The 22,735-nt window shown below is 37.7% G+C and overlaps 1 protein-coding gene across 1 annotated transcript in view; it reads right to left on the bottom strand.

Annotated features, from left to right (window-relative positions):
* ADGRL2 (adhesion G protein-coupled receptor L2) overlaps positions 1-17,888 on the bottom strand; it is a 124,965-nt gene extending 107,077 nt beyond the window's left edge. Inside the window, exon 1 of the mRNA XM_026077908.1 lies at positions 17,816-17,888. Coding sequence (XP_025933693.1) covers positions 17,816-17,888 — 73 coding nt within the window. The remainder of the gene's footprint in view (positions 1-17,815) is intronic.
* Between the last annotated feature and the right edge of the window lie 4,847 nt (positions 17,889-22,735).

Below are 22,735 nucleotides of genomic sequence, written 5' to 3'. Positions count from 1 at the left end.
CCGGACTATCCCTTTGAATGATAGCTAACAATACATTTCTAAAAAGTGAGAAGTGTAAAAGGGTCACGTTCTTGATTGTAACACTGGGAACAGTTAAGAAAGAAAAATGTAAAGTTAAAGTAAACAAAATTTTAGAGCATGCTTCACAAGGAAATCCATCCTAGCTCTTCCACTATCTTGGTTCACTTGGCAGGTTTTCAAGTTCCTCCTCTCTCCATAGTTAAGCTGCTTCTGAGGGTTCCTTGAAGCTACATTTCCTCCGTTCTTTGTTAAAGATGGAGTCCCCCTAGGGCTGCTCAGAGCTCTTGCTCAGGGCTACCTCCCTCTCCCTCCCAGCAAAGGGGGATTTCTTGGTCTCCTATCAGGCATCTCCTCCTTTTTCTACTTCCAGTAGTAGCCCTGACAAGTCTGTCCGTCAAAATTCGTATTTTCCACCTCCCACTTTCTGGGGTAAAAATTATATATTAAAAAAGGAAAAAAGGAGGAAAAAAAAAGAAAATGTAAGTAAGTAGGACACCACTCTCCTTGCAGTAGGGAATCAGGTGTTTCACAACTGAGATTCAAGCTTTACTATGATGTACAACTCCAGATTACATCTTTAGAAGTATTCAGTATATACACAGCTTGCTTATTACACAGAGCCTATTTTTTAGTCTTTTATGGAGGCCACACACAACATATAACACAGCCAGCATCTAGAATGCCTTTTCCAAATTACTGCTGTTACTGCTTTGTATCAGTTTAGGAGTTTACTCAACACAAAACGCAGTTCCTTCCAACTGAATCTTTAGCAAAAACACCAAACTTGCCAGCTCTATATGTTTGGTGCTGTTGTAGCAATTCAAATTCTTTGTTCAGATTCAGATCCATTAAGCTCCAACAACAGAAAATCCTCTGTGGTGAAACATGAAAGAACACAGCCCATGCTTCTTAAAATGATAACTTTTTTTTAAACTATTTAAAATATTTCCTACACACCCCCCAAAGGGATCTACTGTCTTGTGTGTAGATCTGTCTTCTTCTGCAGGGTACAGGGTTATGTGTATGCAAAAACTGGCATGCCTTGGCACTAAGATCTTGCCATACGAATAATCAAATCATAAGAAGATACTTGTGAATAATGATAACTACACTTAGAATTAGAAATGGAACTCAATTGCACACTAATGTGTTTAAATATTTTTTGGCTATTGACATCTTTAAAATAACAGAGAAAATTAAATGTTGACAACAGGAAATATCATTATGATGAAAACAATGGAGTAATTTCTTTCTACAGCTCAACCTCTATCTCTCTAAATATTTATATATAGTCTTCAAAAATAGTCTGTGAATACAATCTTAATGTTAAAAAGGCTGGTCCAAAAGAAACACACATTCTATAAAAAAGTTGCAAAATAAACAAATCTATCCTGCAAATAATCATTATATTGTAGTTATACAACATTGTTCACACAGTACTTTGCTAAGTTTACAGTACTACCTGTAATTTTGAATTAAAAGATATAGAAATTGCATTTGCTTTATAAGATACATTTTGAAACTTTATTTGAACCACTTTTTCACCATTTTTTAAGGATTACCTTTCAGTATCATATTATCATAAATTTAACTCTTAAAATCACTTAAGTTTTTTCCCAGGGAAAATATTTCGTAAGGAAATTTTCCATTTGCTTCTTTTAAAGGCACATTTTTCTACTGCAAGGTTTGAAAAGGGAGCGAAAAACAGGGTTTTGTGAAAGTCTCCATTTTCCTCAGAATTCAGTTTGGTTCTGCATGATCAATCCCTGTTGAGCTCATAAATCTTGCAGTAAAACTTATGAAACAGCTACAACAAATAKCAGAAAGGCAAGAATTGGCTGATCTGACTTCTTGCTCAGGCTATTAGAGGATGAAAAGATCAGTTTCCCAGATGTCTATTCATGCCTGGACTGGGGAGCCTATTATAATGAAAATCAGAGTTAAAAGGTCTGGAGCCTTACTTGGCCTGAAGGTATTCTCTGAAAATCCTGTTTTTCCTGGTCTAGGAGTCACCTGAAGAAGTGACCCCTTCAACAAGGTAAAGGAGTTCTTCAGAGGCCTCAAATAAATTCCTGGCTGTGAGATGCTATATGGTCTTTGCTGTTTATCCATTTCTCTTGGTTTAACAAACTTCAAGCAGAAATAAGAGCTAAAAAATGCTACTGTCTTCCACGCCTAGATTTTAGGCACCTACCATGCAGATAAAATGCTTAATGGCATCTGTATACTTTTGATAACCACTATGAACCTAAAGCATATACACAGGTTGAAGCTGTTGCCTGCGTCTCTAAGTACTCTTAAAAAATCTGCCTCTTGGGACAGAAAACTGAAGACTTCACAGAAACTAGGCCATCAAAAGCAGATTAAGAAAACAGTTCCAAAAGTAATTTAATCCAACACGAAACTGCACGGAGAAAGGGGCAGATCGCCCCTGCTGATGCCCCGCTCGGCGGCCGCGGGAGAGGCAGGTCGGGCCGTGGGGCAGGGGCAGGAGCAGCACCCCCCACTCCGGCCGGTGCCCATGGATGCTGGATCGAGTTGACGGAGGAACCTGGATACCCAATATTACGTCCCCAAAACCTGCGGAGCAAACTGAGCGGTGCTGCTGTCGTATTCCAAACAAACTCCTGTCTTCAGGAATTAGCCAGGTGATTTTTATGTCCAAGATCAGATGAGGATTTAAATTAGAGTGAACTGATTGAGAAAGTTCTTGAGCAAGTTAATTGTTCTCAGAGCTTGCTAAATTGCTACGTACAAGCTCAGAGACAGACAACAACACAGACTAAGCACAGGGAGAAAGTTCAGATTAATTTTGGGGAGCTTGATCCAATTATCACGAACCTTTATTTTACTTTAGGTCGGCACTACCAGAAACATATATTGCCAATAGTTTAGCTACACAAACTAACCTACTGCATTAAATCTAGATCTAACCCATCAGATCAAAACCTATACACTGATTTTTAAGGCAGTCTAATTTGTACTGGGTAACTGCATGTTCAAGTATTACTCAAGACTCATTTCCCTTAAGACCAGATTCAGTTTTCCCACATCTCAGAAACAGAAAGGGGACTATTTTTCTTCTTACTATCCTTTTGGTAGCTGCTGAGGTTTTAGTCAGAACTGTTCACTTATGAATATGTATTTTACGCAACAGATGCCAGAGGAAATGACTTGACAGAAAGTGAATTAGTTTATTTTAAAAATAAAGTTTCCTTTCGCATCCTTAGTTTGAGAGGAAAAGACCTCTGAATCCTCATCAGGGTTCCAGCATTTGCTCCCTCTATAATTTAGGGCAAGTAACTTGACCTTTTGGCCCATGATTTATTCATCTATAAAATGAAAAAATGTCAACACAACAGCCCTAGAAGTTAACTGTTCGTAAAGTGTTCTCAAGACGTAAGTGCTACGGAGAGTTATGCTGTGCTTTACTTTATTGCATGCCTTTCCTAAGCCTTTGTGCTAGTAACTTTTTTCTTCTTCTTAATTTTTCTAGGATATTTACATTTCTTTCCTAATGAGGAAATTTACTTACAACCAGTTTGCTAATACTATCTTTTCTAAAGGTTTTTAAAGCACCTAATTCTCGCTGACTGAAATGGAATTCGGCACCTAGCACATTCGGAAAACTACCCATAGTGTCAGCCTTGCATCATGTATTATCTAGAGTTATTAATTAGCTTGATGAATTTTACTCCTGTTCAAAGTGATAGGGAAATGGCGATTTTTTCTAGCTGTTGAAAAACATCTTCCTTGTTTTCTCTCAATAAAATTCCAAAATATATAAGTTACAGAAGAAATGAAAGAGAGGAAGAAAGATATGGGTGTGTTTTCATAGAACCATATGAGAATTAGCCTTGGAAAGAGGCTTGAGGACTGAAAACCATGTTTTTCAGATATATTTAAGATAAATTTATTTTTTAAAATATATAAATTATCATAAGCATGTTATAGACATAGTAGTCTGAACTAGACATCAGCACATCAAGAAATGTTAGAAGTTTTTTCCAGACTAGTTAAAAAATTCCTATTAATTTGCTGGATTCTGTAATTATTAACTACATATTAAAATATTCACTAACTCTTCCTAACCTGTTTTAAAATGTGCATCATTAGTGCACATTTTTTCATCAAGATTCCAAATTCTGGTCTGAGTTTATCACTTCAAAGGAAAGATACTGTCACAGCAGTTTCATTTTGTCTTTTTTTTTCTTTCCTAGTGAGTTGCTATATGCTCCTGAATGCCAGGAAATATTACCTTGCAAACTGGAGGCAAGAAAGAAAGGAACTATGGAGGTGTACCTACTAATACAATTTTCTTGGGTACACATATATAACTGAAATGCTTAGGTGAACGTCACAAATTTTAGACTATACAGAATGCCCGAGAAAGCAAACTAACTCTGATGAGAAGTGCAGAAAAATGCATGGAGAAGTCAGAGAAACAGATGTCACAGTTACTCACAGTAAGGGACATATCTATTCTGCAAATGGAATTAAAGAAATCTAAATGGGCAATTAGGTGACATCAACATTTCTGAAGTTTCTTTAGATGCATTTTAATAAATAACAGGCACAGGGAGGCATAATTTAGCTGTCTGGATTACTGGATTATGAATTAAAAGACTCCTTTTAATGTTCGACACTCAAAGCACAGCTTAATAGTCATATTAAGCGTAAGACTCTAATATGAATTCTTAAAGAATGAAAAAAATTATCAATTCTCTTAGTGATTAAGTCTAGTCCAAAAAGAGCACATAAGGCAAATGCTTCAGAAAGCCTGCCTTTTTGTATAAATGACAGATCAAAGTGGCATTACTAAAATTATGTAATCCTGTCAAACTGGCTCCTGGCAAAGGAGTACTGAAAGGCCATTCGGAAAGTACCTCTTCCTTAAACCACCACACACTATTGATTTTAACTTCGAGTTCCTTGCAGAACTCTTGCTGATATGTACATACTTTCCTTTCTCCTGAAATCACAGGTCAGGACAATTACATCTGTTACCAAAAAAACCAAACCACACACACACACACACACACACACACACATGCGCGCGCACACGCACACTCTGTCCTGAGGCTTTACTTTAAATAGCAGACTTCTACTCTTCACATTGACAAATTTTATAAAGATAGAAAACTTGTCAGTTCTTCACTGAAGACAAAAAAAAAAACAACAAAAAACAGATAAATGGAGATTTCTTACATGTTCTGCACCCTGTCCTGTCACCACAAGACCACCTGCAATCCTGCACTGCCCAGACAGGTGTTCAAAAACACCTGGGTAAGCCGTTTGCCCAAGGACTATGTAAGATAAGAGATAATTAGCAAATGAAACTACTCCTAGCACTCCTCCTTCGACATTAAGTACAGAGCCACAGCAGCAAGCTGGCACCTGGCAAAGGGAAACACTAGATGTGATCATTTCAATTTACACATTCAGCACAACAGCCCATATGCTTGTCAATGTGAAAGTGTCAGTGATAGCAGAGATACCCTAAGAAGATGCTCTGTTAAAATGCTGACATGAAGGTTTTATGTATGAAGCAGACCCTCTCCTCTGGACCATCTGTAACTTCCTCTATTTGTCATGGGGCACGTGTTAGCCATAAAAATTTTTCGTTAAAAAAAACTGAACCTGACATTAAAGAGAAAATTGTAAGCTTTTGAATATCCATAAACAGAGAATATATCCCCAAGTATCATTCATGTGAACATACTATTTGCTCAGCAAGAAGAAAAATCTGCTGAGCAGGAGAAGTTTGCTGCAATTGGATATAACAAAATTTATAACTGTACCGTAAAATTAAAGAAAAGTATCTGGCACTGTGATTTTTATGACTATATAAAGTTAACCAAAATGCTGCAGAATACGAATATATCTTTGACTCTGTGCTATACTTTTCCATGCCAAAGTTCTGTGCACATCTTAAACTTATGGGTGTTTTTCCAATGATTTTCCAATGATTTCATAACGAGAAAAACCTTAAGTATAACAAAAGTAGGAAGTCTGTGAGAGAAATGATGGGTTTGCTGAATTAGGGGGGACCAATTAAAGATAAGGAAGACAATGCAGAGAAAATAAGTATTTCCTCTGCACAGCTGATGTTTGGGAGATAGCAAGTAATTTAAAGGATCAGAAAAGGATGATGGAGAGTACAGAGGGAGAGAAACAGGATGACAAAGTTTACAAGGCAATGGTGTTATTCACTATACTCCGTAATGATCTGGAAATGAGTTGAGAAGAAAGCGATGGATAAGTCTGCTGACATAGAAGTGTATTTAGAAAGTCAAGCTTACAAAAGACAAAAGGAGTTTTACTGTCACAGTAACGCGTTCAAAAACCTAGAGATATAACTTAGGATATAAAAAAGTATTTAACTGAGCAAGAAGGCTAGAAGAACCAAGATACAATGAGGCAATTTCCAGTTCCTTTAAAAGTGCACACAATCTTAAAATTGTTGACTGGAAATTCAAATCCCTAAAATGTTTTTAAAAGAACCGGCTTAACTGGGAACTGAGTCATTTGGAAAGTCTTGTTTTCTTCTTAAGGGCAGAAATTAAATGCAGCTCTCCTGGAACTTACCTAACCGCGCCCTTACAAAGCTGCAAAGAGAGTCTTCACATTCACAGGACTTCTCTAAACACTTGCAGTTAAGCTAGGACACCATGTGCCACCTTCTTCACAACTAAATCAAGGAGACTGAGACTCTGGACACTCTGCCTTCAGATCAGAGTCCCACAGACTAACAGCGGTTGTGTTACCTCAAGAGTCAAACAGGGACTAGATTTAATGAAGAATGGCACATTTTTAAGACGAAAATAAGGGGCACATCTGGCACAATGCTTTCCCAACTCCCAGAGAAGTCAGAGATCTTGCTGAGAAGAGGAGAGAGATCGGCACCCAATGCCACCAACCACCATCGGTTGAAAATACTGTGGATCAGCCATATTCTATATCCACACCCAGGACGGCAGCTCTGCACCACTTGTGTGCCCAGGTGACGTTGGCCCACGCGGGCAGATGGGCACCTCCTTCTGCACAGGTGTGACGAGGGGCATCCGCCGCCCACCCTCGAGGGTCTGCGAAGGCGCGCTGCCTATTGCAAACATCTTAGCATAATTAAATCGTCATACTTTCACTTTGGAAAAAGCAAACACCTGACACAGAGAAGCTGTGCACATCTCCACATGCTCCAGAGACTTTCCTAAATAACTTGTCAGCAGTGCTAATTGAAAGTTTGGAGTGTTAATATGTTAACATCGGACATATGAGCAAAATATGTACTTTCCGTAGAAAACTGAAATTTGGGGAGATGCATGTGGATGTATTATTGTGTTAAATCTTTTTACAAAAAGTACTTATTGGGATCCAGTTTAGAAATTACTATTACACCAGCAGGATACGTTCTGACCATATGCTTCATACGCCTTTTTTTCTTTTAAACAGCATCAAAGCCTTATTTTGACCTCATTAGAGCTACTTGAGTTTTGAGCTCCCAACCACAACAACGGACACAGAAAGCAACTGCAGGGCTTCTCTAAAAGCCTCTGAATATAAGGTCTAGGTATATTTAAATAGCCTGGGCAAATCTGACAGCTCTAAAAACAGACTTATCAATTTAGGTTGCAGAAATGCTACTGTGCTGTCTGTTCTCCTGAGTCAGCAGGATAATCATTCTTGTAACCTTCAATGCTCTGGTTGTTGATGCCAAAAATGGAAGTGTGAAAAGCCCAGAGAAAAACAAAAATGAGCATTCGAAGCCCAGGGACGTTAGACTGTCGTCATCCAAAGCAGGCACCTAACTATGCCGCAGATCTAATTTAGGAGACACTACTTTATTTACAAATATTTAGTGAATAAAATTTCAGCTGAGTATATACAGAAGCATTGTTAAGGAAAGATTTTCTATTTTTAATTACCTTATTTTCAGTTTAAACTAGGCAGGTAATTTGTTCAAAAATTAATTCCCAATGAAGAGTATACATTTGTGTGGTAATACAGATGGAAATTGATTCCAGAGTCTCTTCTTTCCAATACCTCCTTTATCTCCAATTCCCCCAGGTTATCTAAAGATGTGGCATAATTGAGGATTATTTTCACGGAACAGCAATTTTAAACATATGGGATATTCGAGATGAGAGTTATAAATTTAAAAATACCTTCATGTCTAAAAAATGAATATCATGCAGTAAACATCATGCATGTGTTTTACTTATTTAAATGCTTAACTGGTCTATAGCTATAATATATATATTATTAACCTTTTCAATTATTAAACTTTTAGAAAACAAGCTTCTGGGAAAGCTTCACCTCATGAAGACCAATCTAAGTTACAACAAAAATGTGAATTGCCTCTTTATTGATAGATCTGCTGTTAATACTCATGATAATCACTTGCTTGTAAGTGGTTCACTATTGCAATTGAAATAATAAAAAATAGATTATCAAGATATAAACATGTTGCATAAAATTTCTTTTCTGATAATGCAAAAACTTCAGTAATGCACTTCCCTCATGTTATTTCTTCATAGTGTCACTGGAAACAATTCATTGGGCCTTATCAGACAAGAGTTTCAATTTTCTATCATTCCATCTTAACCTGCCTAATCAGTTGAACAAAAGTACTTTATGTAAAATGATTCCTTTAGTTGCCTTAGCTACAAATCCCTGCAGTATTGTATAATTGAAATCTACTCACTTAAGTTAGGAATAATTAGGACCCCAAATTAAGCCAAACACAAAGTTAATTCAAATAGTCAGCTGCTGTCATTTAAGTGGTTACAGAGTTTTATTGTTGCTTAACATCTCTGAACGCTTTTAAATGCACTTTTTTCTTCCATTACTATCTGATCCTTTACTCCAAACGGAAATAGGATCAAAAGCATAAATTTTGGCCAAGTCATGATCAGTTGCACCTTGACCAAAGCATTCTCTCAGTAAAATTCTTCCCCTATTACTGTTAGTGTACCTTTTTTTTTTTAATCAGCCAAGTTAAAAAAATGGAATTAAAAATAAGGAAACAGAGCAGGCTTTTAAAGTAAAGTTAGTATCATTGAATCCATTACAAATGACATTAATACAATAACAGTAACAAGCTTTTAAAAGCAAATATTCAGAAAGTTTCTCTTCATGCCATAACAAAAACTTGTTGTAAATAGAAAGCAACACAGAAATGCTGTTAGAAATGGACACGTAGGAAATGCAAGAGCTAGAAAACAGTGCATCAAATGGATCAGGGTGCCTGTTACAACTGTAATTGTTGCCAGGAGTGAGTCAAAACTCTGTCAATTTAACAGAGCAAAATTCAAAATAATTTATATAGCAAATCAATTGTTACATTGTTATATATAACAAATATAACAAAATAATTGTTATGTTAATAGAATAAAATGCTAATGGTCAATAAAACTGTTGGCTAGATGCATTTCTCAACAGCTCTTCTGTCAGCACTTAAGTTTATACTGCAGAGCAAAACACTATATATTATAAATCTTTCAAGACAGCTTACATGTGGATAACTTCCAGAATCTTATACCCTGAATTTTAAAAAATATATTTGCACACCATGCTTTATAAACACACACACACACACACACTCACTTGAGTCTTAAAGCATACAGACCAACAATACAGACCATGCAAAATATAAAATTATTGATTACTGAGCAGGATTTGAACTCGAAGGCCTAAAACAACAATTTATGCACGATACACCAGGCTGGTAATTTTTTTTCCAGCTGGTACATTAATACATAAAATGATGTTTTGTGGACTCTATCCACCTTTATGGATAATAATCAACATTGCAAACCACCCATTTGCCCTCTAGTACTTTCCATGCTTCACTCTTCATGCATACCAGCTTCATCTGTTGCAAATTAAATGATGCAAAAGTGTAAGCAGCAAACTGGCCCTTTTTGTTTACTAAAAGCATATTTATATTGAAGCCACTAAAGAGCATAATCAGTTCTAAATGGCCACAAAACCACATTTTTCCAACAGACTTACAATGGTGAATGTTAACAATAATGCAGAGTAAACTATAACTTTACTCTTAAGTAACATTTTATAATACATATATATATGTATGTATATATATATATATATATGTATATATATAAGACAATCTGCAAGCCTAAATTAGAGAAAAGAACTGGGACAGCTCAGTGGGGAGAAAGGGGAGATAATAACGTGAAACACTAGGAAGGAAGGTTAAGTTGCACGCCTGGCCCAGCAGGACCAGCGGCTGGCAGACAAACGGGCTGCAGCTAGCTAGGAAGACGCCTGGAACAGAAGTGACACGAAACAGGGTGAAAGTCTTTAAAAAGGAAACTTCTCTCTTGGTGTTTCCAACCAAAAACACGGCAGACCAGGAGACTCTGGCTGGAGTGTCAACTTCCTATTAGGTTTCTTAAATGAGTTACTGAACTCAAACTAAACAGGAAACTTCCTCCAACAGCACCTTGCATTAACTGAGCTTTCTGCTGGGACAGAACAAAACCACGGAGCTCTCAAGAGAGACATGCACCCCCCGACGAGGGAGAAGACAAAAGCAAACTCGCCTTCAGTCGTCAAGATCCGCCATAAAACTCGCTAGCGCTGTAACCAACAACCGAAGTTACGTGGTCTCTCCGGGCTTCTCACATGTATGTGTTGCTCAGGCAACAGATGACAAAAATTCAGTTTGCTTCCCAACCAGTCTCCCACACACACATTTTATTCACTGAGAAAACATCAGTGATTATTATACCAGTATAAATCAAGAAAAGGAAAAGAAGGAAACATTCCCAGGCACCTGAACTGGTTCAAGCTCACAGGAAACGAGCAGGGACTGTCCCCCGCCACCGCAAACCCACTCAGATACGATCAACTGGTCGTCTCAATGTCACCAGGACACGGATGAATTTGTCTCCATGACTGAGAGAAGGATCCACCAACYGAGCTAACATTTATACCGCTCTATTTCTTCAGACTGCGAAAGGAAGCCAGGAGGAGAGCTTACCGAGGYGCAAAGCGCTTTAGCACAACGGGGTCTGGGCAGGTAGTGGAGTAGTTCGCGATTCCTTTGGGAAGGGCAGGAATTTGGGACACCCTGAAGCAAAAGGATTTCCTCAGCTCCTATCTATTGCGAAGAACTACACTATTTAATTCCTCACAAACTACTACTTGGGTTTAAAGTGTGACTTGTTCATAGAACCACACATTCAAAATTTATCTTGCATTACATATGTAAAAAATTAAGTATCGCTAAAAAAAAGAAAAAGTAGCTCTATGAATGAAGTTTTATTAACTTAGAAGTGATTAAAATAAAAACCTGCAGTGTGATTTTACCAACATAGTAAGTACTGTGTGAGATTTAAAGTACAAAAAAATTATTCAAGAAACTTTACTATATGTGTGTATGTTTTTCCCTCCTACTCCCTCTCTTCCTTTCTTTTATATATTTGGACAGCACATAATACAATAAAGTGCTGCTCCAAAAGCATATTATCAAAGTACAAAGTCATATAATAATAATAAAAAGATCACAGAAGGAGCAACAATAAATATTTGTCCAACAAACTAGCATTAATGAGTAAATATGATGCTAATTAACCATTGTAAAAGGCCAATYTTTAAGTATCTCTTCCATGAAGGCTGTTTTATAGGTATGTACAACTGCATAACAGCATGGTGGGAGCTCCTAGACTATCAAGTATATTTATGAAGACAGTCGGATGGGTAACAAGCCAGGAACTCCTCATTGTGCAAGGTTTACTTTCTTGTTCCTTGTGCAACACAACCTGGAACTCAGTCATAAACATGGAAGTGGGTACATATGTGAAAGTTGCATTTTGCACAAGTTCATGGTAGTAATACATTTATCCTAAATACACTTGCTGCTGTTAAGACATTTATGCTTTAAGACACACAAATAGCATAAAATATATTACTTTTCTGTACAGTTTACTCGCATAGGTACACCATGAACATCAGTGGATCTACCTGCAAGTATAAAATGCATCATATGCTTGCAGAACTTGGCAAAGCATATTAAACCTAAAAATATTATACTTCATTATAATTTTATAATCTGATCATTAATGGCAACAAATGTACTAAGAAATCCACTGCTGAGGCATGCACTGATATCAGATGCTTCAGGCACTTATACTTCCATTTTGTACTAAGACCTGGAAGTATTATATAACAAATTTAATGTTGTTAAAACTATATAAAATACCTTATTACTAAGAAAAACAGTATGCTTCTACTTGACAGAAAACAGAAATCAAAATAATTAAAATAAACTTAATAAAAATAAATAATACATTTTCTATATTTAGTAATAGAGCACTACTGAAGTCTATTAGCTTTTTTAAGGACATCTATGGCCAAATTCTGCCATGTCTTCCTGGAAATGTACCTTGCAGTAATAAACTAATCTAAAATATATCCAGATTTGTATTTAATAAAAGAAAAGAAAARCCCCTTAGGCAACTGTGTCAGTGCAGGTTAGTTTAAAGTTAACTCAATTCAATCTCATTCCAGTGGTCAGCTCTGCGGCTTGCCCACCGACACTGAGCAGGGCTGGCGCAACGGAAGATGGGAAACGGAAGTAATAGTTTAGAGGGCTCTGAAAATGAAACATCTGCCCTTCGCAGCAGCACACGGCTTTTCTACAGTGTTTACACTTTTAAGCTTCTTTTCTTCTTCGGAATACAGAGCTTCAGAGGATGCAAAATCTCCCCTTCACAAAGAACAACATTTTTAAGTAAATGAGGAAGACAACAGTGTATCAAAATTGTAATACTATTATTCATCTGTGAGTAATTACATATTTATACTTTTTTAATATATATTTACATATTTATACTTGCTTGAATTGTAAGACTCTTACACTAACCTTTCCTAGAAAATTCTCACAGCAATTTTGTACCGTATTTTAAATGGCTCTTCACATGTCTGGATCATAAGACTCCTCCTTCCCCTTGCCGTTTCTCCTGCATTTTAAAATAGCAATTTCTTTTTGTTTTCAAAAAATATAATCTTATAGCACAGAATCCTGCAGATCCTACTGCTCAGTGAATACACGAAAGGATAGTCACTACCAGCATGTTACAAAAATCTGGCTTTCCAGACAGTCTGTCACTCTCTACTATCTGGAAATGCACTTGAAAAGTTTAACAGATATTTTTCCTTGAGAAGAAATTTGGTGTCATTGTTTAGATCAATTTCCTTTTTAAAACATATGTTGGGCCTACAGCTCCCTCAGAAAAGGCAATAGAGGTGTCCCAGATAAGTACACACCAGCATATTCCAGTGAAAAATTGCATAATATGCCAGGAAAAAAACAGGACTCAGGACAACAATTGCTTTCTATAGAAACCCAATTTCTTTCACATAGGTGTTTTTGTCTGCATAATCCGAGTTAACCATTTAAGAAAAACATTTGGTAAAGAAAACATAAAATATATTAGAAATATGTTATAGAAATGAAGGCAATATTGGAATGACCATCCCAAGAGCAGGCAGTGCCTGGCTCGCTTTATTGTACTGATTATGCTCTCGGATGGTGTGTGACCTCCGTTAAACCGAGAAGTTGCCTACCGACTGCAGCGTTTCATACAGCTTTCACTGTGATAAATCCCCCAGCTAGAAATTAAATTAGCATTCCTATTTGCTCTTGCATGACTCTGTAATGGGTTTCACCCCTTGTAGAACTTAAATCCGCTAATTAACAGAAGTTGATTTCTTCTCAAGTCCAACAGACAAGATTTTTTGAATTTTTACGCTGAGCAAAGTCCAACTAATGCCTCCTCATAAATGTGTATGAAAACTGAATTGCTTTGATAGTTTGTTGACTGCCTCTGACATGCGTCTAGACACTCGAGCTCTGAGTGGCTTTATAGGAGTCTAAAGATTTAAATACACTAGAAATACTGAATATTTCTGTAGTGGCCTGATGCATATGTTACCTGTATTTAGGAAATATTTCCTTCAGTGAATGCACTACCTTCAGATCTACAAGTGTTTCCAATGTAACACTCAACTCCTTCACTAGGGTGTATGTGGAATTTATACTTCTCAGAGTAGTGTTAATTAAAATATAGATTCAGAGGCAAAGATGGGCTATATTTTTTTTAAATGACATTAATGAAAGTTCAGAAAAACACAATTAAACATGTAACAAAAGCAAGATGCTTCTTCCTATGGACAAAATGTAGATAATGATTCATAATAAAATGAATTAAAACTATATTAAACCTTGATTAAGTAAAATGTAAGCAAAGAATACATTTTCAGGGCTTCTCAAGCACTTGTGCTTCTCAAGAATGCAAGAGAATAAAAACAAAATGCATCTAAAGAAGAAAAAGTGGATTTTGTATGGAAGATACAGAATATCAAAATATCAAAACTCATACACTTGTACAGAACAATCTTAACCAGAATGYTTAGCTCAGATTTTTTTTCATATGCATATGAGTGTATCTGTTTTAACTTGTTTAAAGAGAAAGCAATAGTATGTATAATAAGCTTTTTATTCTGCTTTGCTATGGAAACAAGGCATGTGTGATCCCACTCTCCCACTTTCTGCATTTTCTCAAATAATTTTTAACTTGTTGGATGATTTCACCTAATCAAAGGCGGTGGGGGGCAGGGGGGGGAGAGAGATGTGGTATCAAAAGCAATTCTTCTCCCACGGTTTTTAGGAAATAGCTAAGAGGAAGGACTCAGCAAGTGCCCCGAATGGGACAACACGGAGACCCAGGCAGAGGGGCCGTACGACGGGCTGGGGCAGACACGACCTCCCCAGCCATCGCCCCTACCTTGCTCCGTGAGGTAGTAACTGAGGGTAGTAGCAGCGCTTTTTCAAGCTTCTACACAACCATATGGACCTGCTGTCGATCACCATACCAGCCGGACAGACTAACTCAGTGCGGTTTTCCTTCCAGTCGCCAGCATGTGTCGTTCCAGGTTCCCTTTGCTTGAGGGAAGAGACTGCTTCAAAAGCAGYTGCACTTGGGCTGCTCCATCCAGAAAAGGAAGCTTCTCATAACTGAAGATATGGTTCGTATCCGGACAGGTGACACCAAAATAAAATTAAAGCCTTCCCAAAACTGTGCCTACTTGCTAATCCCCTGGTGAGTTAAGCCACTGTGATAGTAATGAAGTCTTTATCTTGATTAGAAAATGTTTCATTATTTGGACTAATGAACCACTCGTCCCCACCTGCTTGTTTTCTAACTGCACAGAAACGGCATTTAGCCAGGCTTCATCTTCCCCACCAACTCAACAACCTGTATATGCACTTAAGGTTGCCTTAACAAACCTAAGTTCCAAGTAAGAGAATTAAGGATTTTCTTATTTCTAGCAAAAGTTGGATGCTCTTATTCTAACCTTTGYTCATGTTCATACTTCCAGGCATGAAGTGCTACTAAAGCACGTTACACTTGGCATCTCTTATTACTGAAGCAGAAGGCAATGTAATCTTGTGAGAAGGTGTAATAATGCAGTATTCATTTTGCTTCTGTGGCTGGAAGCCAACTCTATATTAATATTCATTTCCAGTATACAGAGCCACAATATTTCATTTATTTTAAGAATTCAGAATTAATTTGGAATGATTCTGTTATCTGCTCCCAATTTCCTTTCCTGTTTCTTTTAGCTGAAAAAGCAACTCCTGTATAGACTTAAAAAAGTAAATTCACAACTGAAGCATCAAAAGATTACTACTGGCTACTAAAAGCAAGAAAAATAGGGACAGAACAAAATGAACTTGAAATATTACAGATGACAATGAAAATTAGCTTTCTGAATATGGCAAAAATTCAATCTGCAGAAGTTCTCAACTGACTTCTTCCTTTCCAAACTCAACAGATAAAATAGTTTTTGCAACCTGCTGTTTGCTACAGTAACCAAAACAGAAAAGAACAATTTTTCACCTGCTTCACCTGTATACTACTAAACTGCAAGTACTCTGGTGAATCCTTGTAAAATCTACTAGCTATAGGGATTTTAAGCAATAACATAGAAAATCCTTCATTATTTCAAAGCTTCAGAAAATCCATAAATGGAAAAGTCCATTTCCTACACCTTTGGTTTAATCTAGTGCAATCACTTTTGCAACATAACTGTATTTATACATAAGTTATTAACTATGTAAAATGTATAAGTCCAGTAAATATGCATTTACCTTCCTTACCTACAGAAGAGGCTGAAAAGCATTTCACCTCCCAGCTGTTTGGACTTACTTTCATAGAAAAATGAGATTCTATTCAAAGACCATAGACATGACAGACACCAAGGGAGCCACCACTACAGCATCTAACAAATCTGGAATCACCATTCAATGAAACCGTACAGGATCTGTAGCGCTCCTTGGAAAGCTAGTTTTCTAATACTATCCTTGCAAACAGCTTTGAAGAAGAAGGGGGAGAGGGAAAAATTGTGAAAGCTATTTAAGTGAAACTAGACTTCCCAAAGTTCAGAAATCTTCGAGGAAGACTCCTAGTATGCATGCCCCCACGTATACAAATGAGTAACGTACTTCAGCAAAGCTTGTCTGCCAGTACAACACAAGACCTGAGTCTTATTCTAGAATAGATGCTTAGAAAATTGCTCTGTGAATGTGGAGGACCTTACACAATATTTAAATCTTTAAACTTTGGTCAGAAATTTTGCCTTTTGGGGGGACTAGATTTTTTTGTTTGTATAGATTTGGGAAAGAAGGAGGGGAGGAGACAAAGTATCTTTTCTGAATTATCTCTAAAGATTTAACCTTAAAATCCAAAGAATTTCTAAGTGTAAGGTATGCATCTGCTTTAAAAGATGGTGCGATAACATTATAAACGCACCAAAGCAGCATATATACCACATACCAATTACTGAATAATGTAAGAAGTCATGGAGGTGCTATTTTACTGCCAAACCAGTCATTTCACCTGAAATCTAGTCAACTAAAATGATTACACCCAGAAATAGYCTCAAGTTCCCTATAAATATTTGTAATTAAAAAATAATAAACCATGTCCTGATCATTCCTTCATGCTTCTGTCTCATATTATGAACTAGAAGGGCCACAAGAACAACTGGGGAGACAACTAACTGAATAAAATACTATTTATATAGAAAAACAGATATAGATAAACTAGATAACACAGTTATTTTAGAAGGGTTTTTTCCTTCTTCATCTCTTTAATTTAAGGAGTATTTTAAACACTATATTTGATGGGAGTGAATTATTTTTTCTTTTTTTAATAAAGCAAAAAAATTTTCTGAAGTAGATGCTATTCCTGTATGCATACTGAGTTTTATTTCCTGAAATTTAACATGTACTGTTCTGATCTTAATGAAGTGTTTGCAGTTCTATTTTCAGCCAGCCAAATGAGAAATGCAAAACAGATTATTTCAATTGCACTTTTTAGTTATTTTATATCACATTTGACACAGCTATACATTGCTTATAAACGGCTGCACATTGAAAGTAAAAGAAAGAGCAACAAACAAGAAAAGTCCAAAAATAAGCTACATACCACTAAAGGGTATCAATACCATTACTCCAGTTGCCTGAATACTGCATTTCAGTTTCAAAATACCACATAGCATCAAATATAATTTCTTTTTTTATAAAAAAAGAGAAGATTTAGAAGCTTGTAAATTAAAATCTAGAATGACAGAGATGCTTCTAGTTTGACACCCTAGAACTTCAAATCATTGAATAGAAATTGTTTTAAATTAATTGTGCGGACCATGCATCTCATCTCTGCAAGCTGAAGTAAAAAAAAATAAATAAATGACACCTTACCTTCTGTACACTGCAGGAAGCCGATAGTGAGCAGAAACCAAAAACTTTGCATTCTGCAGCCAGAAGACACCATTATTGATCCCTGTAAGAGTTTTCTTTGTATTCCTTAATGAATCCAGTTATAAAAGCCCAGCATCATTGAAACCAGTGGTCTGCATTATTCATCTTTATACCTGGAGAATCAGATTTGGAAAAAAAGGGAAAAACAATGTCCATCAATAGCTGAACATCAATAATTCGAAATACCAAATTTCATTTGACAAGACAACAGAAAATTTTAATAAAAACTGACAGTACACCTGTATTATAGCTAGGAATTTGGCAGGTATGTAGGATTCAATCTCTCAGGGTCAGTGATCATTAAACAGAACGCCAAATAATGATACATGTTAAAGTTGAAAATATGAATGCAATTAAAGTATGCACACTAAGACACATGAAAACATAAGAGAATGTTTTCTCTGAATTTAAGAAAATGGATTTGCGGATGATGAGGTTTTAGGTCAGCTTTTCCCACTCCCCAAAGTCTGCATTACAATAAAACTAAATCTAGGACACTCTGATGTGTCTTAGCGGCTGAAACCAGGCAGAGGCGGAGAAGAGCTGAGCAGCGGAGCCCAGCGGTAGCAGCTGCAGGGAAGCTGGGCAGGTCGCCCCCCTGCCCCGCCGCCTCCCCTCCACCGCCTGCGGGCTCTCCTCTCCTCTTACCCCTCCGTCCCTCTCCTCAGACAAGAAGCAATAACAGCAACTTTGCCAACAAAATAACCATTCTGTTGAGGAAGCCCTGTCCATATGACTCCGCAGTTTGGAGTGTTTCTCCAGAACGAACCCCTTCTGAGGAAAGGAGATAAGCGTAACAAACGATACTCTATCGTCCTTGGCTCCTGACAAGATTTGTCTCTGATTGAGAGAGAAATATTAACTCAACTGCTCCTGTAAACTAGGTACCAAAGGAAGACTTATTAAAGCTATCATTTGCATTTGAAAAATAAAACTATGGTGATAGAGAGCAGTTATTGTGACAGAAGGTTTGACAGCGGAGCGCTCCCTTCAGCTAACGACTTCATGCTTTCCCCAGTCAACTGAGTACCTGCCTGCATCCTCTTCCAGAGCTCCCTGCATGAGCTGGATCATGTTTCAGCTCTGACTACTAGAGCTTGAGAAGTTAGAGAAAAACGAACATCAGGATAAGCAAGTCTTAAGTATGCAGATGGCTCTACGTATTGCAGAAATGTGAAGCACCTCTAGAAGAATGACTCTGTGAACAYAGCTCTTTTGATCTATCACTGCAGTTATGTTCTGCGCCACATCTGCTTGGTCTTTCCAAGACGCACGAATGGGACTGTACTTTCATGTGTGGATGAATTTGAGATATTTGAAACTGACATTATTTTATAAACATATAGCAAAGGCTATGCTGTGTTCAGTGATAGAACAGACTGGCAAGATATATCTAGAATACAGAATATTCTATATAACTGGCAAGATCTAAGGGTCACTTACGAGTCTTATGAGTGTCTTATGAATGGCAGCATGTTTAGGACTTGAAAAAAATGTATTTATCTTTTTGCCAAAGAGAATTGGAAACAACAAAAAGCACAGAATCACAGGCAAAGAAATTCTACAAAATACAGGGGTTTTTTGAAAAGTAGAAAATGTAACTCCTTTTATATTAATCAATGTTAATATTAATCAACGACCAGTTTGTTCCCTGAGCATGTGGACAGCAACAAGACTGACACATACCTTTTTCTCTGAGGAAAGAAAGACTGGAATTAACAAAAAAGATTATAGAACTATCTCGTAATGAGAGCAAGATAACTGTGGCAGAATAGGAGATCATTAAATACTCAAGTAGGCAGCTTCATTTGGCTCCCCTTTAAGAGGAGTGCTGCCACTTCACCGTAGGCATCCTTCTTGCAGAATGCAAACTTCCTTGCAATTTCACTTACAGGAAAATGAAAGAGCCCTGACATCTGAGGCTGACTGAATTTGTTTGTTTATACATTAAAAAAAACCTCTTTTTCCAATTTGCAACTGCAGACAGGTGCTCTTCAGTCACGGGCGCTTTTATCCCCATGTATTTCAGACAAGAGCTCGTGACGGCAGCGCAGTGCCCCGGTGCAGGGCAGCCAGACAGGCTCTCCCTGGCACACGTCCAGCTGCCCAGAGGTAAAGGACCTGCCCTCAGTTTAGCCGGTGGTACACCAGCTGCTGCAGGGCTACCCAGAAGCAGTCACGGAGAGACAGCTCCATTATATTTCTAGATCTTTGACAATGGGCTGAGAGTGTTTTGCAACTGAAAAAAAAAAAGTCTAAAAATCCACAAAGGACGCACTGCATGCAGCAGAAATTACAATTGCTAAGAAGCTCCTGCTGAGTAAAGAAGCAAAAATTGCCACCATGATATTTAAAAAGAAACCCCTAGAGATAGTTCTGCTAAAAGCTTGGGGAGGACCTGGATTAATTTTTCACCTGTAGCACCCAAAGGAAAAATCATAAAACTGTTTCGCAGACACTACAGACTAATCAGTATAATTTCAGTAAGCAATCAAAATAATCGAAGAGAATAGATGAGGAACAATAATGGCTAAAAGTAAAATTAAGTCAGCCTTCTGATTGCTCCCAGTCTGTCCAGAGGATTTTGACTTCCTGAGACTCAGATTTTATGACTCTTTATTTCCATAACATATTGCTGCATAGCTGCACACCCAGATTTTCAGACATCTTGCTTCACCTTCAAGTGGATAGTAACCTACCTTTATCATCCTTAATCTCATTGCTTTCTTGTTTTTTGGGGAGAGGAAGGAGCTTTAGAAAAAATTAAAAAAATCAGAGCACCTCTTGTGATAGCTAACGTCTCTCTAGGAAAAAACTGCCAAACTTACCGCAGGTTGGGCTTTTTTTCCCCCCTTAATAAAGTAAGAGTTTCTGACCCTGTAAACTGTCTTATTTTAACCATTCTAATGCGAAATCAGAGTTTCTGAAATGGTACCGATGTTTTTGTGATACCAAAATCAGCAGAAACTATTCAGCTAAGGATAAATGAAAAATGTGTTTAGGTCAAATATAAGTACTTTGTGCAATATATTGTTTTCTCTATATTGCTGTAGCCTACAGACATATAGAATTCAATGCAGTCTGCTGAAAAAAAAAAAATCAAAATAACCTAACCAGCCTCTACTCAGTTATCAGTAACACATGTTTTTTAAAAAGCCAGAAAAAAAGTAGGTAATGTTTGAAAATTGATGTAATAGGTTTTTGGTTTGATTCTTCCCCCACCCCTCCCCCACAGTAAAAACTAACAAGCTTTACAGGGAACAATTATTAATGCAACCTCTATACTTGACAAACTATATGTGGCTCCAAATAAAAGAACACTACGGTTCTGAACCAACTGCTCATTAGCATAATAAAATTAATCCTGAAAATATTATCCAGAGCTGGGCTGGAGCCAGCAAACACTTTGGCTGTAGACACGAGACGTTGCCATCAGTCTTGTCTTTCTGATCATGCAGCTATCAGAGATACGGAGATAGCGCAATCTCACAACAACAACAAAATCCCAAACCAAACAGCAGGACCAGCTAAAGCCATATTAAGTTACTTCTTTGCAAACAGAAAAAGTAGATCATGGCAAGTGGCTACCCTGCACAAATAACTTACTTCTCCTCAGACCTCAATAAACCTTTTCTCTGGATCGCTGAGTGCTTGGGCTTGTGGGTGGGGCAGAGAGAAACTCCCCAGAGCGAAAGGCTGCTTGAATTTCAGAGTGCAATAAAAGCTGCTCAGAAAACTTCAGTTGTAACTTAAATCCCTACCTCTGGGCCATACTGCAGTCTCTCACAGAAAAAAAACTCCACTGGAAACCAAGTGGTTCACCTTGTTAAGTCTCCGTGCATATGCGCTGTTAAAGGAGACTAGATCAGTTAACAGGAACATCAATGTTCAAACCTGCACAGTGCAGTTACTGGGCGTCTCTTCATACTGTATTCATGAGCTTTGCTCCAAGCCCCAGATATCTTAGTATCTCTGCTTTGCCTCCTTGTTCTTGTGTACTTCTGAAACCTCTTACACAAGCCGCGCAGCCCCTGCAGAACTTGTGCCACGGCTGGCCACCTCTTCCCCAATACTGCTCCGTAGCACCCCACGGATGGAAGAAGCGGCTCCGACCATGCTCCTGGAAACACTTTCCTCTTTGAAGAGAAGGACCTCTGCAGAACTGCTGCTTCTCAACACCACTGTTTAACCTTCCCAAGGTTTTATTTTCAAAAGCCAAAAGAGGGCCTTAAGAGCTTCATGACAACTGAAGCAGCATGCTCAAGAGCCGTCTCCTCCCTCATCGTCCATCCAGCTTTTCAGTCAATTAGAACAGAGCGGAAAGTGCAGTTCTTTTTAGCTAGGCAAGAACGTCTGTCGTTTGCTAAAAATCTTTCAGACTAATGCTGATGTATTTTACAATGTAGCACTTATTTTCCAAATCATCCCAGAAAGAGCAGAAAGCACTAGCAACCTTAGTTAGGCTTTAACATCTCTATTACACAAACACAAGTAACGCTAGCTTCACAGACCGGAGTGGTGCGGCACAGAGATGTAAAGAATATTAGCCGTARTTGCATACCCAGTATGCTCTGGCGGAGCTAGCAGAACCCTGGCAATCTTTCTTATAAATCCTACATGACCTGCCTTGCCATACGTGCAGCACCCCCACTGCCTTTCATAACCCAGTTTATGAAACTAAGTAATTCTGTAATATATCTGAGATGCTCTGCAGAGGAAAGGAGGGGGAAGAGGCAGCAAGGGTGAGTAGATACATATTCATACAATCTAAGAGGCTACTTAGTCTCTTGAGAAATCATGCGTCCACGTGCCTTCCCATCATAAGGATTTCCCAGTAAAAAAAAAAAAAAAAAAAANGTG

This window comes from Apteryx rowi, unplaced genomic scaffold, assembly GCF_003343035.1.
Source record: "Apteryx rowi isolate R43461 unplaced genomic scaffold, aptRow1 scaffold_467, whole genome shotgun sequence".
Classification (NCBI taxonomy): domain Eukaryota; kingdom Metazoa; phylum Chordata; class Aves; order Apterygiformes; family Apterygidae; genus Apteryx; species Apteryx rowi.
The sequence above is the reverse complement of the archived record's forward strand: the minus strand, read 5'-3'. Positions and strand labels throughout refer to the sequence as shown.